Source organism: Saimiri boliviensis, chromosome 2, assembly GCF_048565385.1.
Source record: "Saimiri boliviensis isolate mSaiBol1 chromosome 2, mSaiBol1.pri, whole genome shotgun sequence".
In the NCBI taxonomy this organism is placed as follows: Eukaryota; Metazoa; Chordata; class Mammalia; order Primates; family Cebidae; genus Saimiri; species Saimiri boliviensis.
Window position 1 is genome coordinate 90,145,178 of NC_133450.1, and position 26,936 is coordinate 90,172,113.

At 53.1% G+C, this 26,936-nt stretch overlaps 2 protein-coding genes across 18 annotated transcripts in view; one reads left to right on the forward strand and one right to left on the reverse strand.

Annotated features, from left to right (window-relative positions):
- The window catches only part of LOC120360973 (uncharacterized), a 123,768-nt gene extending 97,654 nt beyond the window's left edge, over window positions 1-26,114 (forward strand). For 2 of the 3 annotated variants that reach the window (XR_012516288.1, XR_012516289.1), the window contains one exon: window positions 1,176-26,114. Coding sequence is in view for 1 of the 3 variants with exons in the window: in XM_074393878.1 (XP_074249979.1) it covers window positions 1,443-1,466; window positions 4,792-5,207; window positions 20,394-20,550 (597 nt within the window). In the remaining 2 variants the exon portion in view is untranslated. The remainder of the gene's footprint in view (window positions 1-1,175) is intronic. The other variant, XM_074393878.1, reaches the window with a different exon arrangement.
- LOC104650532 (uncharacterized) overlaps window positions 1-26,936 on the reverse strand; it is a 487,983-nt gene that overhangs the window by 29,009 nt on the left and 432,038 nt on the right. For 8 of the 15 annotated variants that reach the window (XM_074393864.1, XM_074393866.1, XM_074393865.1 and 5 more), the window contains 12 exons: window positions 20,832-20,927; window positions 19,167-19,295; window positions 18,008-18,168; window positions 12,797-12,904; window positions 11,012-11,127; window positions 9,523-9,880; window positions 8,992-9,094; window positions 5,339-8,791; window positions 5,054-5,231; window positions 4,480-4,592; window positions 4,157-4,274; window positions 3,901-4,042 (listed from right to left, as the gene is read on the reverse strand). In XM_074393864.1, the coding sequence (XP_074249965.1) occupies window positions 9,070-9,094; window positions 9,523-9,880; window positions 11,012-11,127; window positions 12,797-12,904; window positions 18,008-18,168; window positions 19,167-19,295; window positions 20,832-20,927 (993 nt within the window). In that variant the 3' untranslated portion in view covers window positions 3,901-4,042; window positions 4,157-4,274; window positions 4,480-4,592; ... (1 more) ...; window positions 5,339-8,791; window positions 8,992-9,069. Of the gene's footprint in view, window positions 1-3,900; window positions 4,043-4,156; window positions 4,275-4,479; window positions 4,652-5,053; window positions 5,232-5,338; window positions 8,792-8,991; window positions 9,095-9,522; window positions 9,881-11,011; window positions 11,128-11,461; window positions 11,536-12,081; window positions 12,161-12,796; window positions 12,905-18,007; window positions 18,169-19,166; window positions 19,296-20,831; window positions 20,928-26,936 lie in introns of those variants that run through there. The other 7 variants (XM_074393872.1, XM_074393875.1, XM_074393869.1 and 4 more) reach the window with 7 other exon arrangements.

Below are 26,936 nucleotides of genomic sequence, written 5' to 3' on the forward strand. Positions count from 1 at the left end.
ACTTGGGAGGCTGCACCAGTGTACTGCAGCCTGGAGGACAGAGCAAGACCCTGTCTCAAAAAGATAATAAAAAGTGTCTTAATTTCTTCCTCTTTTTCTTATGAGAGTTCATGAGATGCCTTTATGTTGTAATTTATAGTTGTAACCGAGCGAGCGCGAAATCACCACTGAGACAAAGAGTAGGCCAAATTACAGGGTCTTCATTGCCGGTGGTGCTGAGGACTCGAGTCTCTCTAACCCACGGCCTCAAAGGGAGGGTGTCAAGACCTTTTATGCCCGTAAACCACCTTCTGCGTGGGGATGAGGGTGAGGGGCTTCAGACATTCCCAGGGCCAGGGAACTTTGGTCATTCTAATTGTTACTTAAGTGGTTCACGGAAGTCAAGATAAGTGTAGTTTACACATTGTCTGGGTAGGGTGGAAATTACAGGCCTTAGTTACTTACTACAAGTCACAGGGGCCAAGATGGCGTGGGTTTGGACTGCTTGCCTGTCACATCAGGGTGACAGAGAGCAATTTCAACAGAAAGCCGACGTATGGTTGAGGTATGCAGTTTTATGGGGCATTTCCCATGTCACATTTTAACCACCTTTTAATTTGTCTTTCAAAATTTCACTATAATTGGTGAGTGCTTTTCTTAAATACTTCACTGGTGTCTGAGAGGGGAAGAATTTAGCCCTTGTTTAAAAAATAGTAATAAAAAACCTGGCCGGACATGGTGGCTCACATCTGTAATCCCAACACTTTGGGAGGCCAGGCAGGCGGATCATGAGGTCAGACATTTGAGACCATCCCGGCCAACATGGTGCAACCCCATCTCCGCTAAAAACACACACACAAAATTAGCTGGGCTTGGTGGCACCTGACTGTAATCACAGCTACTCAGGAGGCTGAGGCAGGAGAATTGCTGGAACCCGGGAGATGGAGGTTACAGTGAGCTAAGATGGTGCCACTGAAGTCCAGCCTGGGTGATATAGCAAGACTCTGTCTCAAATAGATAAATAAGCCCTAAGAGGAAGGGAGAGGACCTTAACTGCAGATAATAGTCCATTGTTACCTTGTGGCTGTAAATCTTCTGAGTTGCTTGTCCTGCCAGATGTTTTGTTGATGGCTGTAGTAGCTTACAGTTCTGTATTTACACGGTCAGAACAATGAGTGCTTCTGCTTGATTCCCAGATTCTTCAAGAGTCCCGTGGAGCCACACCACCTGCTGTCTTGGCACTTCATGAGTCCAATGCTGCTTCCCGAGAGGATCTGGTTGGTAGACCATGACCTTGATTCCTGCCTCTAAGCCTCGCTTTATTCTCAGCAGCCACCACCTTTTTTGGTACTAGAACAGTGCTTTTTCTAGTACACTCATAAGTGGATGCTGAAATCACAACCTGGCCATTTGGATGTTCAGCTAATGCATTATGCCACGGAGTCCCCGGAACTCACCAACCCATGCTGGAACTCACCGGAGCTCAGGTGTGTAGCACTACCTTGTTTCTCTATGGCTGGGAGTGCAAACATTGTTGATGTGTTTATTTCCCATTTTTTACTTTGGAGGTTTTGTTTTGTGAGACAAGGTCTCACTCTGTCATGCAACCAGGAGTGTAATCATGGCTCACTGTAGCCTTGACTTCCCGGGTTCAAGCCATCTCACCTCAGCCTCCAAAAGTGCAAGGAGTCCAAGCGTGAGCCACTGTACCTGGCCTACTTTTGAGCTTTGAGTTCTTTAGAGATGAGTCTCTGGAGATGAGTCCTTGGTCCGATAGGTGGTTTGTAAACATTTTTTCCAATCTGTAGCTTATCTTTCCATCTTTCTAATCAAGTCTTTCAGAGAGCAAAAATATGGTCTCTCTTAGCAGTACTCCGCTGCTGTAGCAGGAGAGCAGACACAGACAGTGTGTAAATGAACATGTGGATGTATCCCTTGAGTAAGTGTCCATTTGTCCACTGATCTCTAGGCAGATCAGTGCTGAGAGGTTATTTCATTCAGTAGTAGTTGAGCTGCAGATCATCTCTAACCTCATGCTTACTTTCTGTTACTCCACTGTCTTCTGTTGCTGCGGGTGGGAAAGCAGTTCTCATGTTCTTCCTTCTTTCGACCCTTCTGAGTAGCTTTTAGGACCTTTTCTTTGTTTTTTCTGCAATTGTGTTTGGATGGGTCTAGGTATGGATGGATTTGGGGATTGTGCCTCCTGACTCTAAAGGGTCCTGGGTCCTGTCTCTGTTTTCATTCTGGATTTTTTTTTTTTTTTTTTTTTTTTTGAGACAGAGTTTCGCTCTTGTTACCCAGGCTGGAGTGCAATGGCGCGATCTTGGCTCACCGCAACCTCCGCCTCCTGGGTTCAGGCAGTTCTCCTGCCTCAGCCTCCTGAGTAGCTGGGATTACAGGCATGCACCACCATGCCCGACTAATTTTTTGTGTTTTTAGTAGAGACGGGGTTTCACCATGTTGACCGGGATGGTCTCGATCTCTTGACCTCGTGATCCACCCACCTCGGCCTCCCAAAGTGCTGGGATTACAGGCTTGAGCCACCGCGCCCGGCCGATTTTTTTTTTTTTTTTGAGACAGACTCTCTTACTCTGTCACCAGCCTGGAGTGCAGTGGCAAGATCTCAACTTACTGCAACCTCCACCTCCTGAGTGCAAGTGTTTCTCCTGCTTCAGCCTCCCAAGTAGCTGGGATTACAGGCAAACACCACCACGCCTGGCTAATTTTTATATTTTTAGTAGAGACGGGGTTTCACCATGTTGGCCAGATTGGTCTCAAACTCCTGACCTTAGGTGATCCACTCATCTTGGCCTCCCAAAGTGCTGGGATTACAGGATTGAGCCACCACACCCGGCCTGGAATTTCTTTAAGACATGTTGGATCCTGTCATATCATCTGCCCTTTGTCATATTTCCAGTTGATTAATTTTCTCTTCTGCTGTTGAATTCATTAAGTTTTAAATGTCTGTGAATGGCAGCCACTAATTCTGGCATCTGAAGCTCTTAGAAGTCCACTCCTCTTGTTGCCACTGACTTCTGTGCCCTTTTAGTGGTGCTTTGGCTGTGGCAGTCATATGCAACACTGGCTGAAGAATCTCAAGGTAGCTAGTGTTAGAACTGAATTAGAGGTCCACCCTGGTAGTGGGGACACACCCCCACACATTTGCTTACAGAAGTCATCTTCTGTGTTGATAATGATTTTTGCAGTATGAGAGCAGAGGGAAAACAGGGGCTGAGCATTTTCCCTAAACGAGAGTGGACATTCCAATCCCTAGTGAGGCTGGGCGTGGTGGCTCATGCCTGTCATCCAGCACTTTGGGAGGCAGAGGCAGGTGGATCACCAGAGGTCAAGAATTCATGACCAGCCTGGCCAACATGGAAAAACACCATCTCTACAAAAATAACTGCCTGTATTTTGGGGAGGCTGAGGCAGGGCGTATTGCTTGAACCTGGGAGGTGGAAGTTGCAGTGAGGTGAGATTCTGCCACTACACTCCAGCCTGGGTAGATCATAAATAAGAGAGATAATTGACTCACAGTTCTACAGCATCTGCTTGGCTTCTGGCGAGGCCTCGGGAAGCTTACAATCATGGCAGAAATGGGAGTGGGTACAAAGAGAGAGAGAGGAGGGGCCAGGCTTTTTATAAACAAACTGCTCTCAGGTGAACTAACAGAGCAAGAACTCACGCTTCACCAAATGCAGGATGCTAAGCCATCCATGAGGGATGTACCCCCTCTAACAAACGTGAGATTTGGAGGGGACACACATCCGAGCTGTATCAGGCCGTAAATGTTTTGTTTTGACTCTTAGCTCCTTGAATGACAATTATTTGTTCTCCCTGGCAAGAGAGAGGGATTTTTCCTCCAGCTGGAAGGCAGATGCCAGCCAGGGGGCAGACTGCCAGCCGGCTGGGGTGGCTTACCACACTGTGGAGGAGGGGCCAGGGTCCTGAAGTTGCAGGCACACAGGTGGATATAGGTGGCCGCCAGAGTGGAGGCAGGCTGGAGCTTCCGGGTGCCACAGGGGTCCTGCACACACAGGCTGAGGAATGGTTCAGGGTCCACCTGAAATCAGGGCCACCCAGTCACTGTCTCTAGCCTAGGCCCCTCCTCCCTGCCACTCCCCAGGGTAGACTGGGGAAAGGCCTTTCTGGCCCCAGGGGCCAGGCTGACACTCACCACCCAGAAGCAGTTCCCCAAGCTGGAACGGGGGTCCTGGAAGAAGGCCCAGCAGGTGGGGGCTTTGTCCTGGGCAGGTCGGCTGAGTCTTCTCGGTGGCCCTGCAGTGACCATCCACCTGGTGGGACAGATGCAAAACGCAGGCCTCCCGCTGGACCATGTGGCTCCCCCATATACATCGGCCGCAGCAGGAGACTCCCCCAACCCTGGTTCTGCAAAGACCTCTGCAGAGCCAGCAGGCCACCGGCCTCTCCTGGGACTCTGCAGCCAGCAGCCCTCAAGAGTCTCAGCCAGAGGGAGGAAGGGCAGGTACACCTGCTCACCTGCCAGGCCAGGCTGAGCTCCTCCAGGCTGCGGGCCACAGAGCCAGCCGGCAACATCAGCTCATTGCCTGCTTCATTGTCATTGGTGCCCAGAAGGCCAGCGGATGATATGCCTGTAGGGAGGAGGGAAGCTGAGGAGGTCCTGAGAGCCTGTGATCCTCCCCCTGGGGACCTGTATGAGAGACAAGCCTGAGGCACGCTCAGAAGCGGTAGAATCCTGCCACCTCCGGCCCTGGCTCCATACCCTCATCGAAGGAGGGAGAGAAAGCACAAGGACTAAGGACAGCATGTGTCCCCCCATCCCCTCTCCAGATCCTCAGCTCGAGTGGCCAGAATCCAGGCCCACCCTTTATGTTCCTTGGCAGAGGTACCACAGAAGGGCCCACTCCACCCTTATCCCAGGGAGCCATGTCCCAGGGTTGGGGGCAGAAAGCCCTGGGCCTCAGTGCCATCATCTCATCTCAACCACAGTCACCGCCTACAGCCCGGGGACCTGTCGCACTGGAAGCTGAGAATTGTGCATCCGGAAGAGGCTCTTGGTGGTGGGGCCAACCCTGCCGGGGCCCAGACTCACCGTGGTGCCAGAGGCCCAGAGTCAGGCTGCAGAAGCTAGTGGGCACGCCACAGGAGACGGAGACCCCATCCTCACTGGCCAGCTCAATCCTGGGGACATCCCTCCTTGTCATGGCAGGAGGCAGCTGGAGGTCTGGACAGCTCTCCCCCGGCAGGTAGGAGTGGTATAGCCTGTATGCCTGTGGACCAGAGAGGGTGGGCAGGAGGGCTGACCCACAGCCAGGGGACAAACCCCAACCTGCCACAGGCACAGGTCTCCAGGGGAAGCTCGGGCTCTCCTCCTTACCTGTAGGTTGGGGTAGAAGATGAGGGTCACGTGTTTCAGCTCCATGGTCAGGGCCATGAGCCCCAGGCTTGTTCAACTCAGCATCAGGGAGAATGTGTTGTGAGCAAAGTCTTGGGCCAGGAGGATGCTGCTGCACTGGATGCTGAGGCCCACACCCGGCTGTCAAAAGTCACCACGTGCTGGGCCCCGACTACCAGGGCATGGTCTGGGGAGAAGCAGCCCCAAAGGCAATGTGGAGCCAGCTCCACCCACCACAGTGGGAGCACAGTGCCTGCTGGGCACCACAATGCCTAGAGCCCTGGCTTAGGCTGCCCTGAGACCAGGAGTCCCCCTCCCCTGGTGCAGCAGCCAGAGGCCCAGTGATACCCCACCAGCTTCAGGATGACATGAGCTGAAGGTCTATGGCCGATTCAGCCCTAATGAGGAATCAAGTCCTGAGACCCGCTACAAGAATGCTGTGCTTAGTAACAAAGCCTGGCTCAGAGGCCACGTATTCTATGCTTCCATTTATATCAGCTGTCTAGTGCAGGCACAGCCATGGACACAGCAGGCAGACGGGCAGCTACAGTGTTTCATTTGAGGATGATAGAAACGTTTTAAAATCGATTGTGGTGAGGCATGCACAACTCTGAACAAACTAGAAGCCACTGAATCGTGCACTTAAAATTCACAGATCGGCCAGGCACAGTGGTGCTAAGCCATCCCAGAGCTTTGCAGGGCTGAGGTAGGAGGACCACTTGAACCCAGGAAGTCAAGGGTGCAGTGAGCCGAGAGCACACCACTGCACTCCAACCATGACAACAGAGTGAGACCTAGTCTAAAACAAAACAAAACAAAACAAAAAAAACAGATCATACAAGTCATCCATTTAATCTCAAGCTACTGGGGGGAAAAAGACATTAAGTGGATGGCCAACGGCTCACTCAAACAGGACAGCAGTGTCCTGCAGATCTGCCCTCTTGAGGGTAAGGAAGAGATGGCCTGTGCAGGAGCAGGTCCGACCAGTCCAGCCAGCGAGGCCCCTGAGCTGTGCCTTGGGGGTGCTCGTGCCCGTGGTGGGACAGCACCATCCACCATGCACAGCCAGATACCTGTTGGCCAGGGCCAGCATCCCGTGGGAGGCACTACCAGTCCCGTGGTCAGGTATCAGAACTGAGGGGCACAGAGAAGCCCATGGTCACACACACAGAACTTGAAGACCAGGCTGTTTTCTGCAGCATCAGCGTGCTGCTTAGACATGACTGCATCCATGCTTCTAGGGAGCCCTAGGCCTCCATGTGAGTCACACACAGATAAACCGCTCTTTGCCAGGCCTGGGTACTGTGGCTCCCCCATGGACATGAGGGGCTCCCTCATGCATTAAGAACCGTACATGCCTCTTACCCATGTGAGCGAGCCACATGGTTACCTGCATTTCACAGTGGAGGAATCCAAGTCCACAGAGGTTAGCCGACTCACCTGAGCCACACGCAAGCTCCGCAGGAGCCCAGAGCCGCTCATCACAGCACCAGATCACCCCTGACCTGCGAATCTGAACTCAATTAGTGCCCTTCTAGCTGTAATGGGAGGTCTGCCTTCTGTTCCAGCAGAGCCCACAGGGAGAGAGCTGGCCTGAAGCCCTGAACCACCCATGGTACTCCTCTGTTGGGCCAGGCCTTATGTTCTGGACAAAAGCAGGATGTGTAGCCTCAGCCCGAGTCCCGTAGGACCTTGGGAAGTCCAGTAAGCTCTGGGCCTGGCACTGTGATGCCACGAGCCTCTACAGGCTTCCCTGTGCCCCCACAGTACCTGCCCTTGCAGGCTCGAGTACAGTGTTACTATCTTGACACTGCGACCTCTGCCTCCTGGGTTTAAGTGATTCTCCTGTCTCAGCCTCCAGAGTAGCTTGAACTACATGCACTCACTGCCATGCTTGGCTAATTTTTTTATTTTTAGTAGAGTCAGGGTTTCACCATGTTGGCCAGGCTGGTCTCGAACTCCCGATCTCACGTGATCTGCCCAAAGTGCTGGGATTACAGGCATGAGCCACTGTGCCTGACTAACAGGTCTAGAAAGTGTCTACAGTTGAGGGGAGGACTGGAACTTTCTCAATATGTAGAGTAGTGTCAAGCCTGGGAGATCTGAATGATCTGGGAGATCTCAGCTCATGTGTGGGTGGAGTGGGTTGAGGAACACTGCTCACTCTGTTGTTGATGGGCTGGTGGAGGGGGTGCAGGGGCAGGTGGACTCACTTACCTTCTAGGGAGCCCAGAAGCCCTGCAGCTGGGGGCACAAAGCAGCCTGAACTCTCTCCCTGCCAGCTAAATCCATTTTTTGGCACCCTCACCAGATCCCACTCACCAGGTAAGCAAATAACCAGGCAGGTGATTCTTCAGGCAAGCCAAAGCCCTGCCCTGGGAGCTCTTCCCTTCCTCAGCCTACATTCTGACCGCAAGGCAGGCGGCAGGAGCAGGAACTTGTTTTACATGGAGCCTTTTCCCCATGATGTGGGTCTAGTCCCTATTCTACAGCTGGGGAAACTGAGGCACACAGAGCCGATGCAGAGGAATCCCAGTTAGAGGCAGAGCTGGAGTCCAAATGCTCTGTGAGGCCACCAGCATGGAAGAAGGGGGCTGCCTCCCTTCCTGGAGCCCGGTTCCTGGTGGGTCTCATGCCTGGGAGGGAAAAGGATACTGGGTCCCCAGGCCCCTGCTCTAGACTTGGTTCCCCACTTCCATCTACCACCACTGTGTTTTCAACCCAGGAACCAAAGGGGCCTTTTGAAGTGAAAGGCTGATCATGTCCTTCCTAGGTAGAGCAGAAGCCAGAGTCCTCCCTGCTACCCTTCAGCCTCGGGACCTCCCAATCCCTCCCAGTTACATCCACTCTCCCTTGCTCACATTCTGCTTCAGCCCAACCAGCTTGCTATTAAAACAGGCCAGGCATGGTGGCTCTTGCCCGTAATCCCAGCACTTTGGGAGGCCAAGTCTCTGGAGCCCAGGAGTCTGAGACCAGCCTGGCTAATACGGTGAAACCCTGACTCTACTAAAAATACGAACGTTAGCCACATATGGTGGCACATGCCTGTAATCCTAGCCACTTGGGAGGCTGAGGCAGGAGAATCACTTGAATTTGAGAGACAGAGGTTGCAGTGAGCTGAGATCACACCACAGCACTCCAGCCTGGGTGACAGCAAATGAGACTCCATCTCAAAAACCAACAGGCCAGGCACATCCCTCTCCCAGGCCTCTGTGCAGAGGTGCCCCCACCTGGAGCTCTCTTCCCACGCTGGCCCCATGGCTCTTGCTTGAACTGTACCTTCTCCTCAAAGCTGGCCATGGCCACACCATAGGATCCCCATCCCACCGTCTCACCAATGTTCCATCTCCAGCATTTGCCACCTAAGGTATGGCTCAGTGGTGGTAAATGTTGAGCAGTGGGCCACACCCAGCCTGTAGCCGGCTTCTGCAGGGCCTGCAAGAAAGAAGGGATTTGTGTACTTAAAAGATTACAAAACAGGCTGGGAGTGGTGGCTCATGCCTGTAATCCCAACACTTTGAAAGGGCAAGGGGAGGGTGCATTACCTAAGGTCGGGAGTTTGAGACCAGCCTGTAGTGACAAAACCCTGCCTCTACTAAAAACTCAAAAACAGCCAGGTGCGGTGGTGTACATACCTGTAGTCCCAGCAACTCAGAAGGATGAGGCAGGAGAATCGTTGGAACTCAGGAGGCGTAGGTTGCAATGAGCTGAGATTACACCACTGCATTCCAGCCTGGGCTACAGAGCAAAAAAAAAAAAAAAAAAAAAAAAAAAAAAAAAAGATAAAACAAAAGAAAATGTGACAGCGGAATGGCCTGCTTAAGAGGTGACTCTCAGGCTCTCTGCAGGGAGCTGTGCACACTCTGCTGTAGATTATTTCTTGGGCTTCATGTCTGTCTGAGTAAAACTGAATTTCCTGAAGGCAGGGGTCAGCCTTGCCCACTGCGCTCCTCTGCAGCAGCTCCTAAAATCTTGCCTGCACTGGAACCATGCTCACGAGGTCTCTACGGAGTGAGGAAGGAACCCCAGCTTCCTCTTCTGTGAAATGGGGAGTGAAGAAGCCTCTGTGCAGGGTGGTCAGAGGAGTCAGTGTGTGTCAAAGCATTCAGCATTGTGCCTAATATGTGGCAGGAACGCTGGATGCGCCACTCCCAACCCTGTGTTACCTGGCTGTGAGGCCATACAGGTCCAGCAGGGGTTTGCAGGGCCTCTTCTGTGCCCGTGAGAACGTGGCCTCAGCCCAGGACAGTATCTGGTGGGCCACCTGGAGAGGGAGGGGATAGTGAGAGCTGTCCTGGTCGTCCTCAGCTGCCAGACACGCCCCATCCTTGCTCTCACTCACCAGCTCCAGGGTGCGTTTCATGGCCCCAGGGCCACCCTGATGGGCCTGGCACCCCTGATGCCTGGCATCCCGGGCACCCAGGTCTGCAGCTGCCACATGGCCTCCTCTGCCTGCTCCCACTACGGCCTTCAGGGGCCGCAGCGTCACTTCCAGGTAGGAGTCCTTCAGTGTGGCCAGGGGCCCTGCAGCTCGAAGCCAACACCCACCATGAGGCCTCTGGGCAGGTCAGAGGCCCAGCTTGGGCCTCAAGGAAACAGGGCCTCTTCCTGGGGTAAAGATGGTTGGGGAGTGGGGGAAAAGGAATAGAGCAACAGGCACTGGAGATTGCGGGTGAGTTGTCACAGCAGACCCGAGCCACCTCTGCATGGCCTGCTCATAGCTTGTCTGGGAACTTGGATTGGGGGAGGGTTCCCACCACTCCTAGAAGGGATACAAGGCTCTCTGCGCCTGAACTGTGTGCACAAATGTGGTTTATGCTGAACCCCTGCTTGCCTCCTAGGAGTCTGACAGTGTGGTCTGCGCCAAGCAGCACCTGCCAATGGGGCAGCCCCACTAAACACCCTGGGTCACATAGTGCTGGGACAGCCAAGTGCCTCCCATGTGAAGGCGCTGGGACTGGGAGAGGACACTAGGTGCTGGCCCTGGTTCCCCCTGGACTCTGCCCCAGCCCCCTTCCCTGTGGAAACACTCCTGCCTCCTCTCACTGTAGTCAGTGACAGCTGTAAACAGCACAGTGTGCCGAATTGTGGAGCACTCTCAAATTCACTGCCCTGTGGGTGGCCATAGGACTCTGGCACAGCAGAGAGGCTATGGAGGTGACATTCAATAGCCAGTCAGAGGTACGCCCACCCTGGCACTGGGCAGGGTCTTGGGGGCTCTGCGCTGGGCTGGGCATTAGTCCTGGATGGTGGAGAGGCCAGAAGTTCTTAGTCCTGCCAGGAGGGCAGTAACTGTGAGCGTTTAACGATCACAAGGCCACAGAGAGCTCGTCATGGAACCAGAAAGAGACCCTGTGGCAGTGAGCTTCACAGAAACAAGGCTGTCCACTCAAAAGAAAGCAGGCAGAAGACTGGAGAAACCTAGGCAGCAGGCATAAGGGATATTAGCTTGGAGACCCTGTAAGAATAAGACAGCAGACCGTGGAAAAAAAGAAGGTTGGGCCAGGCACGGTGGCTGACACATGTAATCCCAGCACTTTGGGAGGCTGAGGCAGGTGGATCACAAGGTCAAGAGATCAAGACCATCCTGGCCAATATGGTGAAACCCCATCTCTACTAAAAATAGAAAAATTGGCTGGGCGTGGTGGCACTCACCTGTAGTCCCAGCTACTTGGAAGGCTGAGACAGTAATTGCTTGAACTTGGGAGGCGGAGGTTGCAGTGAGCCAAATTCGTGTCACAGCACTCCAGCTTGGGCAACAGAGCAAGACTCTGTTAAAAAACAACAGCAAAAAACCCAAGACTGTAGGTCCGTAAGAAGTAAGGCGGGGGTCTCAACACAGCTGGGCTGCAGGCTGGCGGGAAGCAAGGCCACCATTCTGATTGAAACAATGCCATAGGCCAATGTGAAGGCTTAGGGCCCCGGACTGGGCGTGGATTTTGGTGCAGGGTTGAGCCCTCCCTCCCACACTCACATTGCAGCTCATTCCACACCTGCTCCAGCCCCACCTGCAGCCAGTCCATTTAAAGAGGCAGGTGCTGAGTCCGTGCCTGCCTGGCCTGGCTCTAGCCCCACAAGGTGGTGACAGCCCAGCCACTTGCCTGCACCGCCTCTAGCCCTGCCTGGGACAGCTGAAGGAGGAGGCCTGCCATGCCATCCAGGGTGCCTGCTGGCTGTACCTATGCAGGGAAGCCAAGGCAGAATCAGGGTGAGGTCCAGGGCAGAGAGAGCCCCAGACCCTCTTGCCCAGGGTGGGATGACTGGCAAGTGGGGGCTACAAGCCAGGCCAGAGGGGGAGCTCTCCACCCAATCCTTCCCCCCTCTGCTACCCACCAGGTGCTGGAACCTTCTTTTCTAGCCAAGCTTGCACCTGGGAGCCAACTGCTGCAATCCTGGACTGTTAGGACAGAGAAGAGGCTGGGGCTACCTCGGGGCAGCATAGGAATGAAATAGACAAAAGGTTTCGGTGCCAGCGGCAGGTGCGGGCCTCACCCTGGGGCCATGTGCTCTGTTTTTCTGGGCACAGATGGCCCAAAGAGCTTGGGGTTCCTGACACTGTGGCCTCTGCCCAGAGAGAGAATGGTAACCCCTTCCCTGTGTCCCAGTCCAGGCCCTCTCACCTCCACATGGCCCCGCAGGTGCCCCTGGCAGCCGTACGCAGCCAGTAGGAGGCTGTGGCTGGCAGCCGGAAAGGTCAGGCATCCCAGGGGCGGAAGGGCTGCCTGTCATCCTGGAACAGGAGCTCCACCTCTGCTGACCGCCTGTGGGCACATGTCCGCAGCACCACACTCTCTCCTCTGCCCCCTGGAGCCAGAAGGGGACCTGCTGGGGCACCCTGATGTTTCCAGCGGCCTCCTCCTCCACCGCTTTCTGTAGCTCCCTACTGCCCCAGGCCAAGCCTCAAAGCCCTAGGACTTGAGAACCTGGAGCTGCACCACCTCAGTCAACCTGCTGAGCCACCTGAAGCCCTCTCTTCTGTACCCTTCCCAGCCGCCGCACCTGACATGGCTGTCAGTGAGGGATGCCATGCAGTCCTGACAGGGTTTCCTGAGCCTTTTTTGGAGACAGGGTCTTACTGTCACTGAGGCAGGAGTGCAGTGGCACCATCACACTTGCTCCCAGCAGCTGGGACACAGGAGCACCCCACTGCACCAGGCTTTAAGTAGAGATGGGAGTCTCACTGTGTTGCCCAGGCTGGTCTCGAACCCCTGAGCTCAAGCGATTCTCCTGTCTTGGCCTCCCAAAGGGCTGGGATTGTAGGTGTGAGTCCCTGGGCCCAGTCCTGACTTCTGAAATCTATATGCCCAGACCCCTCTCCTTTCTTGAGGCAATGGGGGCCATGACCCAGTGAGCCGAGCTGGGACCCAGCCACCACTCACTTTCCTCATGGGACACGGAAGCCTGGAGACGGCCTGGGGCCCTGGACATGGGCAGCCTCACCTCCTCCTCCCTGTTGTCCACATTTCCCTCCAACTGGACCAGGCTTTGAGAAGCTGAGGTGGAGACACGTCCCAGAAGTCCAACCCGCTGAGCCTTGGAGCCGCAAAGCTGGGAGCAGAAGGGCAAAGTCCTGAGTGGAGTCTGTCCCAGGCCCTGTCCCTGGTCTTTGTCTCCTGCCAGCCCCAGGCTTAGGAAGGGGCTGGCTGAGGAGGCTGTAGTTGGACCTGTAGGAAACAAAGGGCAGGCACAATAACCACCCCCAATATCCAGGGCACCAGGCTCCCAGTGCCTCATCACAGAAAGCACCTATGAGAATACTCGGGGTCAGGCACAGTGGCTCACTCCTGTAATCCCAGCACTTTAGAAGGCTAAGGTGAGCAGATCACTTGAGCCCAGGAGTTTGAGACCAGCCTGGGCAACATGGCAAAACCCTGTCTCTACCAAAAACACAAAAATTAGCCGGTCTCTTAGCAAATAGATTTAAACAATTTTTAAAATATCCATCTAGGCCAGGCACGGTGGCTCACGCCTGTAATCCCAGCACTTTGGGAGGCCCAGGCAGGTGGATCGTGGATCACGAGGTCAGGAGCTCAAGACCGTCCTGGCTGATCCGGTAAAACGCTGTCTCTACCAAAAACACAAAAAATTAGCTGGGTGTAGTGGCACACTCCTGTAGTTGTAGCTACTTGAGAGGCTGAGGCAGAAGAATTGCTTGAACCAGGAGGCGGAGGTTGCAGTGAGCCCAAGATGGCACCACTGCCCTTCAGCCTGGATGACAGAGTGAGACTTTATCAAAAAAAAAAAAAAAAAAAAAAAAAAAAAAAAAAAAAAGTAAAATAACCATCTAGGAGCCCACCAACCCAGCAGCAGCCTCTACAGGGCAACTTAGAGATGGCTTCCCAGGCCCCACCCAGACACTGATTTAATTGGTTCGAGGGGACACCCCAGGCACTAGTGTTTCTAATATACGCAGTTCCCTGGTGTTTCTGCCAACAGCCCAGGCTTTCTGAGTTTGCATAGGAACCACTGCAAGTTCTAAGCAAGTTCAAGGAGATGCGGGTAACACCTGGCCTAACACCCCCAGGCACTGAGCAGTTTACCTAAATCCCTGCAAGCACCTATCTTTGGGGTACGGCAGGGACCGGGACCAGGACCGGTGTCTAGAATGGGGTGGGGGAGAGGCTCAGAGGCCCCAAGAGAACAGAAGCCTGGAGGAGGCCCTGCCAGGTAAAGGAGCCTCAGCTACCCTGTATTCTAGTCCAGACACTGCAGCTAAGAAGCTGTGCACCCTTCAATAAGGGCAGCACCCTCTGTGGGCCTCAGCTCCAAGGTATGTAAAACAAAGAACGATGGTTCACAAAACTTAGAAGGACTTAAAAGAGTTTGTGTCTGTTACGGGTTGAATTTGGTTCCTCACATATGTTGAAGTCGTGACCCCCTATACCCGTGAACACGGTATTATTTGGAAATAGTTTTTTTGCAAATATCATCAAGTTAAGATGGGACCACAGTGGATGAAGGTAGGGCACACACCCTATGAATGCTGTTCCTAGGAGAAGGCCATGTGAAGACAGCACCCAGAAGGCAGAAGGCCACTATGTGGGACAGAGGCAGAGACTGGCGCGATGCCATCATAGCCAAGCATTGCCAGCAGTGACCAGAAGCTAGAGGTGGTATGGGAGTATCTTCCCTAGGACTTTCAGAGGCAGTGTGGCCCTGCTGACAACTTGATTTTGGACTTCTGGCCTCGCTTGTATTAAGCCTTCTGTTTGGTGGCAGTTTAATACAGTGGCCCTTGGAACTTAATGCAGCGTGCTTACTAAACATGCAGAAGCACATTGATCTCTGAGGAGATCCAAGTTGCTAAGAAGGTACAGCCTAGGATTCCTGTGGAATTTCACAGAGCACAGTGTGATCCTGCCAGGCAGATTGTGGCAGGGGACAGTCTGCAGACCACACAGAGTCAGCCTGAGCCCCGCTGGCTATCACTGAAGAGCGAGGGCCCCACCCACCTCTGTGCAGCCTCGGAGTGTCTGACCTCCCTGAATCTGTCCCTCATCTGTCCTGGGGCCACTGGGTTGTGGGGAGGAACAAAGAAGGCTGACAAAGCCTCTGACCACTCCACAGACCCCAGAATGGAACCAATGAGGAGGCGTCGCAACACCCATCCCAAATAAATCTGGGACAGGGAAGCAAGAGGACCAGTCACTTGCTGAGTGTCCACCACAGGCTCATTCCCAGGCATCTGGTTCGATCAGGCATGGGGCTTACAGATCTGGGAGCAGCCAGGAGCCTGGCTGGGAAAAGGGAAGTGACCATCAGTCCCAGAGAACAAGAAGCTTGGAAGGAGAAGCTCCTTTGAAACGGCCGCAGCTGCTGGACTATCAACCCACAAATGCCATCCTCATCCAGCTCCAGATGCCAGTAAGGGAGGGAATTCCCTTCTCACAAGCACCTACTGTGTGCAGATGTACAAATGTCTCTTTATCTCCCAAGGATTCTGCAAGGGAGATGTTAGATGTTCCCATTTGACAGTGGGGAAGACTGAGGCTCAGCAAAGGAAAGTCACAAGGTCAAGTTCACCCAGCCAGGGAGACAGAGGCGGCGATGGAAACACCGAGAGAGCAACTGCTATGTCACGTGCCTTGGCTTTGCCGGCAGTGGGAACTGCTATCCAGAGCTCTATCCAGGGCTCTTATCCAGAGCCCCCAAAACCACCCTATGAATTACCTGATCCAAGATGAGGAAACAGATGTTCAGAGAGGTTCCTTGCTGGGATCGCCTGGCAGGTCAGGGCAGAGCAGGCATTGGAGGCAAACTTTGCCCCTTCCTACTTCCCAGGGCTGCTGGGAGGCAGGAAGGGGGGAGATGGGGCCAATAATGGCTAATGACAGCAAATACTTACGTAGTGGCAGCTTTCCACCAGGCATTGCTCTGAGCAATCTATGCCTGTGAACATATGTAATTTTTGCAATATTAACCCCAGTTAGGGCTAGTCCAATTATTATAACCATTTTACATGGGAGGAAACTCAGGTGCCAGGAGGCAGCTGGGCTCAGATTCAAACTTGGGCAGCCCAGCTATTACCTCTCCATTATAGGAAGGGCTGGGCTTTGGGCCGGTGGAGGAGCTGCTTTGTCTTGGCGCCAGGCCTAGCCTGGGGTTCAGCAGGTGTTCCCTGCACCCAGAGTAACGCTCTGGTTCCACCCGGGGTGCTCGTCTGCAGTTCCTCAGGTAGCCACTAGATGGCGGGGCCGCCCAGGCAGTGAGGGCCTGCTGGCCAGGGAGGAGCAGGAGGGAAGTCTGGGCATCTTCCCGAGGGACTGTCAGCCTGGTGCTAGCCACCCACCTCCAGCTCGCCGGAGAAGTCGGGCGAAAGGCCTGCTGTGGTTTCGGAGGGTCAGGCTGAGGTGCAGGCTGTGGGCTGGGGCTGGGGCTGGGACTGGGGCTGGGACTGGGGCTGGGGCTGGGGCTGGGTCCACGCTGGCCCAGGATGTGCTTGCCGGAGACCAAGAGGGCCTAGGATGAGAGTCTGGGTGTCAAGGCAGGCACAGGGTGGGGCAGGGGTGGGTGGTAAGAGCTGCTGCTTCTCACCATCCCCTGCACCTCGAATACCAAATACTGCAGCACCTGCCACCTCCCAGCCTCCATGCCTGCCCCTGCCCCTGCCCCAGCTAACCTCTAAGAAACACAAATCAGGGCCAGGCGTGGTGGCTCACACCTGTAATCCCAGCACTTTGGGAGACCGAGGTGGGTGGATCACGAGGTCAGGAGTTCAAGACCAGCCTGACCAACATGGTGAAACCCCGTCTCTACTAAAAGTACAAAAATTAGCCGGGCATGGTGGCGCTCACGTATAATCCCAGCTACTCAGGAGGCTGAGGCAGGAGAATCCCTTGAACCTGGGAGGCGGAGGTTGCAGTGAGCTGAGATAGCACCACTGCACTCCAGCTTGGGTGACAGAGCGAAACCCCTTGTCTCCGGAAAAAAAAAGAAAAAAACAAACGCAAATCAGACATTGTCACCTGCACTTAAGAGAAACCAGGCTCTGGCACGGCCTGTAGACTGTTTCGTCTTCCCAACCTCACCTCCCTCACTCCCTCCATAAGGGCTGCCCCGTGGTCCTCAAGACAAAGGCCTGCCTCAGTCCCCGTCCGTCTGCAGGGCTAACCCTCACCAGTGAGGCCCCTTTTCCAACACCCTGCCCCCACTCCCTGCTTCCTCCCTGCACAGCATTTACCACGCCCTGACCACAGACCAAACAGCTCTAGTTTGCTGTATCTTCCTGGCCCCGCTGGAATGCACCACCCAGGAGGCCAGCACCTGTGCCGTCTCTCTCACTACCCAGTCCCTGAACCTAGACTAGAGCACAGCCTGGCATCGTTAAAACACATACATGTTTTCTGAACAGAGGAATAGACAAGGGGTGGGAAACAATGGTTCAGGGCTGAATCTGTCTCACTGCCAACCCTGTTATAAATACTTTTACTGGAATACAGCCATATGCATATCATCTATAGCCGCTTTCACAAGACAGTGGTGGAGTTGGTAGTTGAAACAGACTGGATGGTTCATAAAGCCTAAAATATTTACTATCTGTCCCTTTACAGAAGAGTGTGGGTCCCTGGGATGCATGGATGGATGATAGATGGATGATGATAGATGGATGGATGCAAGGACAGATGGTATGGATGGATGGTGGAGGGATGGAGGGATACAAGGGAGGGAGGGTGGAAGGGTGGGAGGACAGAAATGGGATGGATGGAAGATGGGAAGGAGGAAGGAAGGATGGGTGAATGAATGGATGGGTGGGTGGATAAAAGAACCAGTGAACCAGCTACCAACCCCAGGAGGGGAAAGGGGTTGAGGAAAAGGGGTCCCAACACCTCTCTTTTGAGGCAATCATGACAACGGCAATGCTAACTTCTGTGCCAGGCACCAAGGCTGAGCATTGCTGTGTCACATCTTAACTCTCACCATCACCCTGACACCTGGAACCTGCTGCTGTTTCCATTCCTCAGATGAAACACTGGAAGCTCAGAGAGGAGATGTACCCTGCCCAGTCACCCAGCAGGCAAATGGCAGAGCCACCATACTGGCGTCTGGCTGCCTCGCTCACACCCCTGCCTTCTGTGGGCACCACCCTCCATACTGCCTCATCACGACGGGTCCCTGGTCCTCCAGCTGCCCCTTTCTCCAGGGGAGACTCACCCTGGGCAGGTCACAGAGCCCCAGCTGGAGGTAGTGCCGCAGTCAGTGTGCGTAGTCGTCTGTACTTCTCCCCAGAAGCTCTGCCGGGCACAAGAGGCCCTGAAGACGTGCTCCAGCATGGCCTCCATGATGATCTTGTCTGGCTGAGATGGCCGATGCCTCTGGAATGAGAGGGTCCATGTGTCGGGCTCATCACGTAAGAGAATGCCCATGGCCAGCTGCAGGTGGAGACCCTCACCTGGCAAGATCATGTGCCAGGAATCCACTGTCAGAGCCCTCATCAGCCACAGCACTCCCTTACACTCTGGTGCAGGATTTTCTTCTTCTTTTTTTTTTTTTTGAGACACTGTCTTGCTCTGTAGCCCAAGCTGGAGTGCAGTGGCACAATCTCGGCTCACTTCAACCTCTACCTCCCAGATGCAAGTCATTCTCCCACCTCAGCCTCCCAGATAGTTGAGACTACAGGTGCACATCACCATGCCCAGCTAATTTTTTTGTATTCTTAATAGAGACAGCGTTCCATCATGTTGGCCAGGCTGGTCTCGAACTCCTGACTTCAGATGATTCCCCGTCTCAGCCTCCGAAAGTGGTGGGATTACAGGCATGAGCCACTGCACTCTGACCATGGCAGGATTTCCGCTGTGAGCACTTAGGGGGATGGGCCTGAGAGACCCAGGAACCCGGATGGGAGGCCCAGAAGAGGAAGAGGGCTTCCAGGGTCAGTTATCCCCAGTTCTCCATGGGCGGGTTCCTGCCCGAGGCTCTGCAGAACAGTGCTTGGCCCCATGAGGAGCCCATCAGGTAGTGATGCTGGAGGAGACCTGGTCCCTGATGCCTCCAGGAACCTAAGCTCCCAATTTCCCTCCACCCCCTCCTGAGAAGCCCACTAGCATCTCACCTCCTCCCCCATCTGTTTCCAGCATCTCATGTGGGAAACATGCTTTTCTTGTCTTCCAGAGCCCTCACCACATCCCAGGTAGGAAGGGGGTATTGTGCCCATTTCACAGGTGAGAAAACCAAGGTGCACAGCAGAGAAGTGAGTTGCCCAGGGTCCCACAAGCACTGGAACTCAAGACCACACAGTCCCAGAGCGGGGCACTCCTGCAGCATGTGGAGCCACGTGGAGTTCCCTGCCTGGACACTGTTCCCCAGGCCTCACCTCCTGTGTCAAGTTCTGCTGCATATGGTGCTGGCACCAGGACAGGTGAAGCTGTTCAATGAACACGTCTGGGGTCTGTGTTATGGCCCCACAGGCCCGGAGTGGGTCTAGGCCCAAAGTTTCCTGGAGCTGATAGAGAATAGGATACATGACCTGGGGCAGGGGGGTGCAGCTGAGAAAGCCTGGAGCAAAGGGGAGCCCCGCACTGGGCACAGCGGCCAGACCCCACATACCTGCCCTGGGGAGGCCGCCAGGCAGGGAAATTAGATCTCTGTTGGGAAATTAGAGGCTAGGGAGGATGGAGAAGCTGACACCGCCCTCCTGCAATATCCTTGTAGAGGAGTTAGGGTGAAGGGTGAAGAGATGCCCTGCCCCTCCTGTCTGGAAGAGCCCAGAGCCGTTCCCAGGCTGCAGACTGAAAGCATCTTGGATTTAAAAAACCGCCTCATCTGCAACACCCAGACTCAGCATTTCCAAAGGCAGAAAGCAATTGTGTTCTTCCATGCGGCCACCAGGCCCAGCAGGATCTGTCCCTGCCTGGCGGACCTCATCTGATCACCCGCCCCCGCCAAGCACTCTACCCCTGTCTTATTCCCCTTCCAGCTTTCCCAGAAGCACCAGGCTCCTTCCCACCACATAGGCCTTTGCACATGCTTTTCCTGCCTCCTGCAGTGCTGCTTCTGCAGCTTTTCACAAGCCTGGTCCTTCCCATTTCAGGGCTGCCTCTCCCATGAGGCCCTCACTGACTACCCGCCTGCAGTAGCTCCCCCACCCACCTGCCTAGTTACTCTCAATTTTATATACTCTTTACTCCCCCCGCCCCCCCCCGAGTTAGAGTGTCACTCTGTCACCCATGCTGGAGTGCAATGGCATGATCTTGGCTCACTGCAACCTCTGCCTCCAGGGCTCAAGCGATTTTCCTGCCTCAGCCTCCCGAGTAGCTGTGATAGCAGGTGTGCACCACCATGCCCGGCTAATGTTTTGTATTTTTAGTAGACAGGGTTTTGCCATGTTGGCCAGACTGGTCTCAAACTCCTGACCTCAAGTGATCCACCTGCCTCGACCTCCTGAAGTCCTCGGATTACAGGCCTGAGCCACTGCGCCCAGCCCATCTTTACTGCTTTATGGTGCTTATCACACCTTCTGATTTTTAAATTCATTCCTTGGCTTGAATTCTGGAGTGTCTTTTACCTGCAGACAACTGGTCTATTGTCCTCCCTTTCACAGATGGAAAAACCGAAAGGCTCAGAGAGGCGATGGGAGACGCCAGAGGCCACCCAGCCAGATGGGGTGCCCAGCTGCTCACTCAGTCCCCAAAGCTACCACTAAACAGGCAACTATAAATGATGAATTGGAGACACCTGGACCTGTTTCCCCACGTTGAAATGTGAGCTGTCCGCAAACACTGCATGGTATACAGTAGGTGCTTCATGAGGTATTGATAAAGAAACAACTGAATGAAGGACCCTGGAGATCCCAGGCTTCAAGGAGCTCTGATTCTGGAGAAGTTGTCACTGATGAAGATGGTCTCCTCCTACCTGAGGTGCTCAGCCCCCCAGGCTCAGCCACGTAGCTCCTGGCTTCTGCCCCACCAAGGGCGCCTGGGACATCCTCGATCACCTACCGGCTCTGCCTGCTACCCCTGCTCTCAGCAAGGCCACTTACCTCAGCTTGCCGCCAGGGGACATTGAATGGGTGAGCCAGGGCCAGGCGGGCAGCCAGCTCACTCTTCCCCAGCCATAGGGAGGAGGAGACCAGCACCTGGGGAGGGGGACAGACTCAGTCAGGGTCCTTACCCAGACAGGCCACACCACTTTCCCACCTGCCCAGACCACCTTCTCTATCAAGATCAAGGCTTCAAGGACAGATGGTGTTAGGCACAAACCCAGCCCTGTGCAAGGCCCTGGGAGAGCTCAGCCCATTTCTCAGAGGAGGACATCGAGGCTTGGAGAGGAGTGGAGGGAGTAAACACGTGACAGAGATGAAACTGGAGGTCGCCCTCCTCTTCCACTATCTTCCCTAGCTCTGTGGCTCCAGACAGGTCACAGCATCTCTAAGTCCTTCAGTTTCGTCATCTGAACATGGGACTATTAATAGCACTGAGCAGATTGGAGGCTGAGGTGTGGGTTGACCCACAGCACCTATCATGGGATAAGCATTCGCGGCCTGTCAGCCACGTCACTGCCCTGCCTGTCAAGGTGTTGTGGGGACCCAGGTCTCCTGCTGCCCTTCTAGTGAGACTGTGGGACATGGTGCAGCCTTCTCAGCCCCAGGTAAGACTCCTCGAGCAGGGGAGGGCCCCAAGGACCCTGCTCAGCCTGCAGAGTGGAGTTCAGCTCTGCGCTGGGGTGACCTTCAGCCCTGACCCCTACCTGGTTCCTGCCATCCCACACGACAACCAGGCTGTCCCGCTGGCTGCCTCCCAAATGCTCTGAGGACGTGGAGGGGCAGCGGGTGGGTGAGCTTCACTGGGCTGGGGAGGACACACACAAAGGGTAGGCCATGTGAGCTGAGGTCAGCAGCTGCAGCCCCAGGGTGGTTCAGAGGACTCTTGGCAGCCGCCGCTGCCGGCTCAGGCAAGTAGCCACTCAGGGCCACACACCCAGATAATTTTCACAAAATTTGGAAGCTATGTGCGTACTTTGTCACCATTACCACTTGACACCCTGCACTGTCGCTGTGGGAATCCCCATTCCAATGAGACTTCAAGGCTTCTCTTGGAGGTGACATTTACCTCCTCAGCCCTCAGACCTGGGCTGGCCTCGTGATGTTCTAATACAATTCAGTGACGTGACCGAGTGAGCACCAGTTCTAAGCCCAGGCCTTAAGAGGCCTCGCCACACTTCTTCCCTTGAACCCCTTTCCCAGCCACATGAGAACCAACCCTACCCGCCTTTGGGCTGGTGCCACCCGGGGTTGGAGGGAGCCTGGTTTTAGCTCAGGATGTCCGAGCAAAGCTGACAGCCAGCCCCCGAGCAGGTCAGAGAGCCCAGCCAAGGCCAGCAGAACCGCCTGCTCACCCTATAGACCTTGAACATGTGGAAGACCAGAAAAGCTGCCCAGGTAACCCACAGCCTTGTGAGCAAGGACCAATGCTTGCTTGATGCCGCTGAGTTTCGGAGCAGTTTTTTACCATCTTGAATCAAGATCTAATGGGAGCAGTCCCAACCCCCAACAACCTGCATCGCTCTTGGAGACCTCACAGGCATGAGTGACCTGCACCCTCTCAGATTCCTCACTCCCCCATGCCGCCCAATCCTATGCTCTCATTCCATCTCGGGGTATGACAGGTGGCACCCCATAGCTGAGTCCTCGCAACAGTCTGCACAGCCTGGGTCTTCTTCCTTTTTCCCCCAGGTGAGTCAAGCTGCCCTTACCTCCTGCATCACGACCCCACCTCCTGAGGCCCCTGCACAGTCTGCTTTCCCAGACCCCTACAGTAGGAGGGTGCCCAGGGGCCCTTTGTGCTGTGGTGAGCTCTGAGCTCTGTACAGAGGACACCCACCTGCAGATGGGCTTCAGGGAGCTGTGCCCAGAGACACTGGCACTGGCTGGTTCTCATGGCATCACTCAGTGACTGGTTCTGGGGAGGCTGACCAAATGCAGGCCTGGAAGCCTCTTCCCTGCCACCTGCTGACCCACCACGTGCAACACTGACCACAGTGTGAGGCTGCAAGCTGTGAGGCTCACCAAGGGTGGCACAAATACACAAACACGTGCATGCACGTGCATATATACACACACTCATGCACACAGGCATACGTGCACACACAGCATACACATGCACGCATACATGCACACGTGCATACAGGCATGCAAACACATACACACTGCCTTGGCCTGTTGAGGACTTGCTCATTTCCTCTGCCTTCCAGGGCACACAAGTGGCAAATGTGACACTGGGAGGATTCCATCAGGCCACCTGGCAAGCCGTGCCCCCGAGCTGGGGTCTGCATTCTGTCAGGTCTGGGGTTGGGCTCTTCTCTGTGCCCAGGGGGTTTCTCACACAGAAACTGACAGTCTGCATGGCTGCACAGACCACGAATGACAGCCCCTTCCAAGGATGCCTTTTCCTGGCGAATTTTGTATATATATATATATTTAAATACAGATGGGGTTTCTCCATATTGGTCAGGCTGGTCTTGAACTCCTGACCTCAGGTGATCCACCCACCTCAGCCTCCCAAAGTGCTGGGATTACAGGCATGAACCACCATGCCTGGCCTTCCCATAGATTTTCAAATGGCTGCACTTAACCATCCAAGGCTAGCACAAGCACCGCCTCCTCAGTGGAGCCTTCTCTGGCCACCTAATCTAAATACACTCACTGTTCAGTCACTTCAGTACATTTTCTCCAGATCTTACTACTGTCGATTTGTGTCATTTTGGGTAGTTAACCTCCCCCACTACAGTACACAATTGGTGAGAGAAAGGATTGATCAGTTCTGTTTTAGGTCACACCCCAGCTTCTGAAATAGTGCCTGGCACCTAGTAGATGTTCAATAAATCATGCCAAAGGAAGAAGGGATGGATAAAGACACCAGCTGATAATCTACTCCAGCAAATTTTGTCCATTCCACAGCCTTGCCTGCCCTTCCTCCCAGGAACCAGGACATTAGGACCATTTCTTTTTTATTCCAAGGGCTGTCCCAGGAGCCCCCCCAACCCCCACCCCAGCATGCCCTTGGCCTGAGCTGTCCTCCACACACCTGCAGGAAGGAATGTTCCAGCTTCATGAAGTTGGTGAGACTGGCCTCAGCAGCTACCAGATGGGTGCTGATGTGAAAATGATGCTCCTCCACACCCAAGGCAAATGTGTTCTGAACCTTACCCTTGGAGGAGTGTAGCTGAATCAGGAAAACACACACACACACACACACACTAGATCTCCTCGGGGCTCTTATGGAACATTTAAGCAGATGCTGGCTTTAAGCCATGAGTTCTGCCTCCCAAAGCCCCAGGCCCAAGAGACCCACAGCTTCCTGGGCTGGAGGAACTTTGGTGAAGTAAGGGTTTGGAGCCTCAGTTGAGGCCATCAAATGTGGCCATAGCAGCTATCTTCTTGGGCCCTCCCTGCTTTAACCCTGACTTGAAAATATCTACCAGCCTGGTACTAACAGGCAAGAACTCTAGTTGCAGTACTGTTGCAGACAGCAGGGGGCAGTCTAGCAGAAAGGACAATGCTTGGGCTTGTGTCAGCATCAAACACACAGAGCTCCAAGTGTGGATGCACCATGGAGAGGTGAGTAATCTCCAGCTAGTTTCGTAACCACCTGAGCCTCAGCTTTCTAATTCAAAACACAGGGATAAGGACATCTATTTTATTATGGGTTGCTGTCAACATTGTATGAAATAATGTGCTAACTTCCAGGTTGGCTGAACAGCAGATTCACTAGGGGAAACTTACAAAAAATGTATTCTGGGCTCCCATTTAAAACCTACAAAATGGAGTCTCTGAAAAGAGGTTCAAGAGCTGGTGCTCTTTTTTTTTTTTTTTTTTTTTTTGAGATGGAGTCTTGCTCTGTTACCCAGGCTGGAGAGCAGTGGCATGATCTTGGCTCAATGCAACCTCCACCTCCCAGGTTCAAGTGATTCTCCTGCCTCAGCCTCTCCAGTAGCTAATATTACAAACGTGTGCCACCATACCCAGCTAATTTTGGTATTATTAGTAGAGACGGGGGTTTCACCATGTTGGCCAGGCTAGTCTCGAACTCCTGACCTCAGTTGCTCTGCCCACCTCAGGCTCCCAAAGTGCTGGGATTACAGGCTCGAGCCACCACATCTGGCCAAGAACTGGTACTTTTAATGAGCTCACCAGAGATGTGTCATTACATTATTGATACCCGTGTCAAAAATGTTCAACCTGAATCTTGTCTTCAGCAAACAATCTGACAAATCCACATTAGGAGAATGTTTTGCAAAATGACTTCCTGGACACTTCAAAATTGTCAATGCAGGATTTTTTTTTTTTTTTTTTTTTTTTTTTTGAGACGGTGAGACGGACAGGGTCTGGTCTATCATCCAGGCTGGAGTGTGCAGTGGTGTGAACACAGCTCCCTGTATCCTCAACCTCCTGGGCTCAAGCAATTCTCCCATACCTCAGCCTCACAGGTAGCTGAGACTACAAGTCGGCACTGCCATGCCTGGTGACTTTTTTTATTTTTTGTAGAGACAGGGTCTCCCTACATTGCCCAGGCTGGTCTTGAACTCCTGAAGTCAAACAGTTCTCCCATCTTGGCCTCCCAAAGTGTTGGGATTACAAGTGTGAGTCACTGCATCTGGTTGGAATTTTTTTTAAAAGGTAGTTAATGATAATAAAATGTTTAGGGGAAATCATATTGATATCTGCAACTTACTTTGAAATGTATCCAAAACTAAGATGGATGGAGAGCTATGTGATTACGCAAAATGAAATGTGAACAGAAAAATCTAGGTATGTGGGCGTTCACTGTGAAATTGCTTCCATTTATTAGTGTCTGAAAAATTCTATAATAAAATGTTGGGGGACTGGTGCTGGGCACAGTGGCTCACGCCTGTAATCCCAGCACTTTGGGAGCCCAAGGTGGGTGGATCACTTGAGGCCAAGTGTTTGAGACCCATCCTGGCCACCATGGTGAAACCCCATCTCTACTAAAAATGCAAAATTTAGCCATGTGTGGTAGTGCATGCCTGTAATTTCAGCTACTCAGGAGGCTGAGGCAGTAGAATTGTTTGAACCTAGTGGGCGGAGGTTGGCAGAGTCGAGATTGCATCACTGCACTCCTGCCTGGGTAACAGAGAAACTCTGTATTTAAAAAAGTTAAAAAAAAAAATTAAACATTGGTTAAAGAAAGGTAGGGTGTGGAAGGAGAACGTTCTAGATCAGGAGCTGACTTTTGGGTTAAAGGTGGTCCACAACCTGATTTTGTAAATAAAGATTTATTGTAACGCAACCATGCGTATTCACTTACATGTCGTCTAGAGCTGCTTTTGTGTTACAATGACAATTCTGAGTAGCTGTAACAGTGATCATAAGGCCTGCAACCTCTACATTTCACTTTACAGTAAAAGTTTGTAGACCTCTGTTCTAGATTAAGAAAATTAAAAAGACATGGTAATTATGCACACTGTGCGATCTTGGCCTGCATCCCAGATTTAAAACAAAACAAAACAGTTTTTTAAAAGAACGTTATTGGGAAAGCTGGGAAATTTTATGTGGGCTGTACATTAAATGAAGGTATGACTTCAAATTTCAGTTTTCTGAATGCTGTAATTATTGTGTTAAATCAGAAAATTTCCTTGTTACAGGAAAGAGTTGAAGTATTTCAGAGTAAAAAGGTGACATCTTCAGAAACATCTCTATATTAATTCTTAATGATACAGAAAAAAATGTATGTATGATAATACAAATGCATGTAACACAGATGAGAAATACGGAAAGATATTAGCAATTGATCAATGTTCACTGTCCCACAGTAACTTTTATATAGGTTCAAATGACTCAAAACAAAACTTGGGGAAAAACTAAGCAGCTCCCTGAACAGAACCAGGTGTGGTGGTACCACCTGTAGTCCCAGCTACCCTGGAGGCTGAGGCGGGAGGATCACTTGCACCCCAGAGCTGGAGGCTGCAGTGAACTATGATCATGTCACTACACTCCAGCCTGGGTCACAGAGCAAGACCCTGTCTCAAAAAGAAATTTTAGAAATAAAAAGTAAGGCCAGGCATGGTGACTCACACCTGTAATCCCAACACTTTGGGAGGCCGAGGTGGTGGATCATTTGAGGTCAGG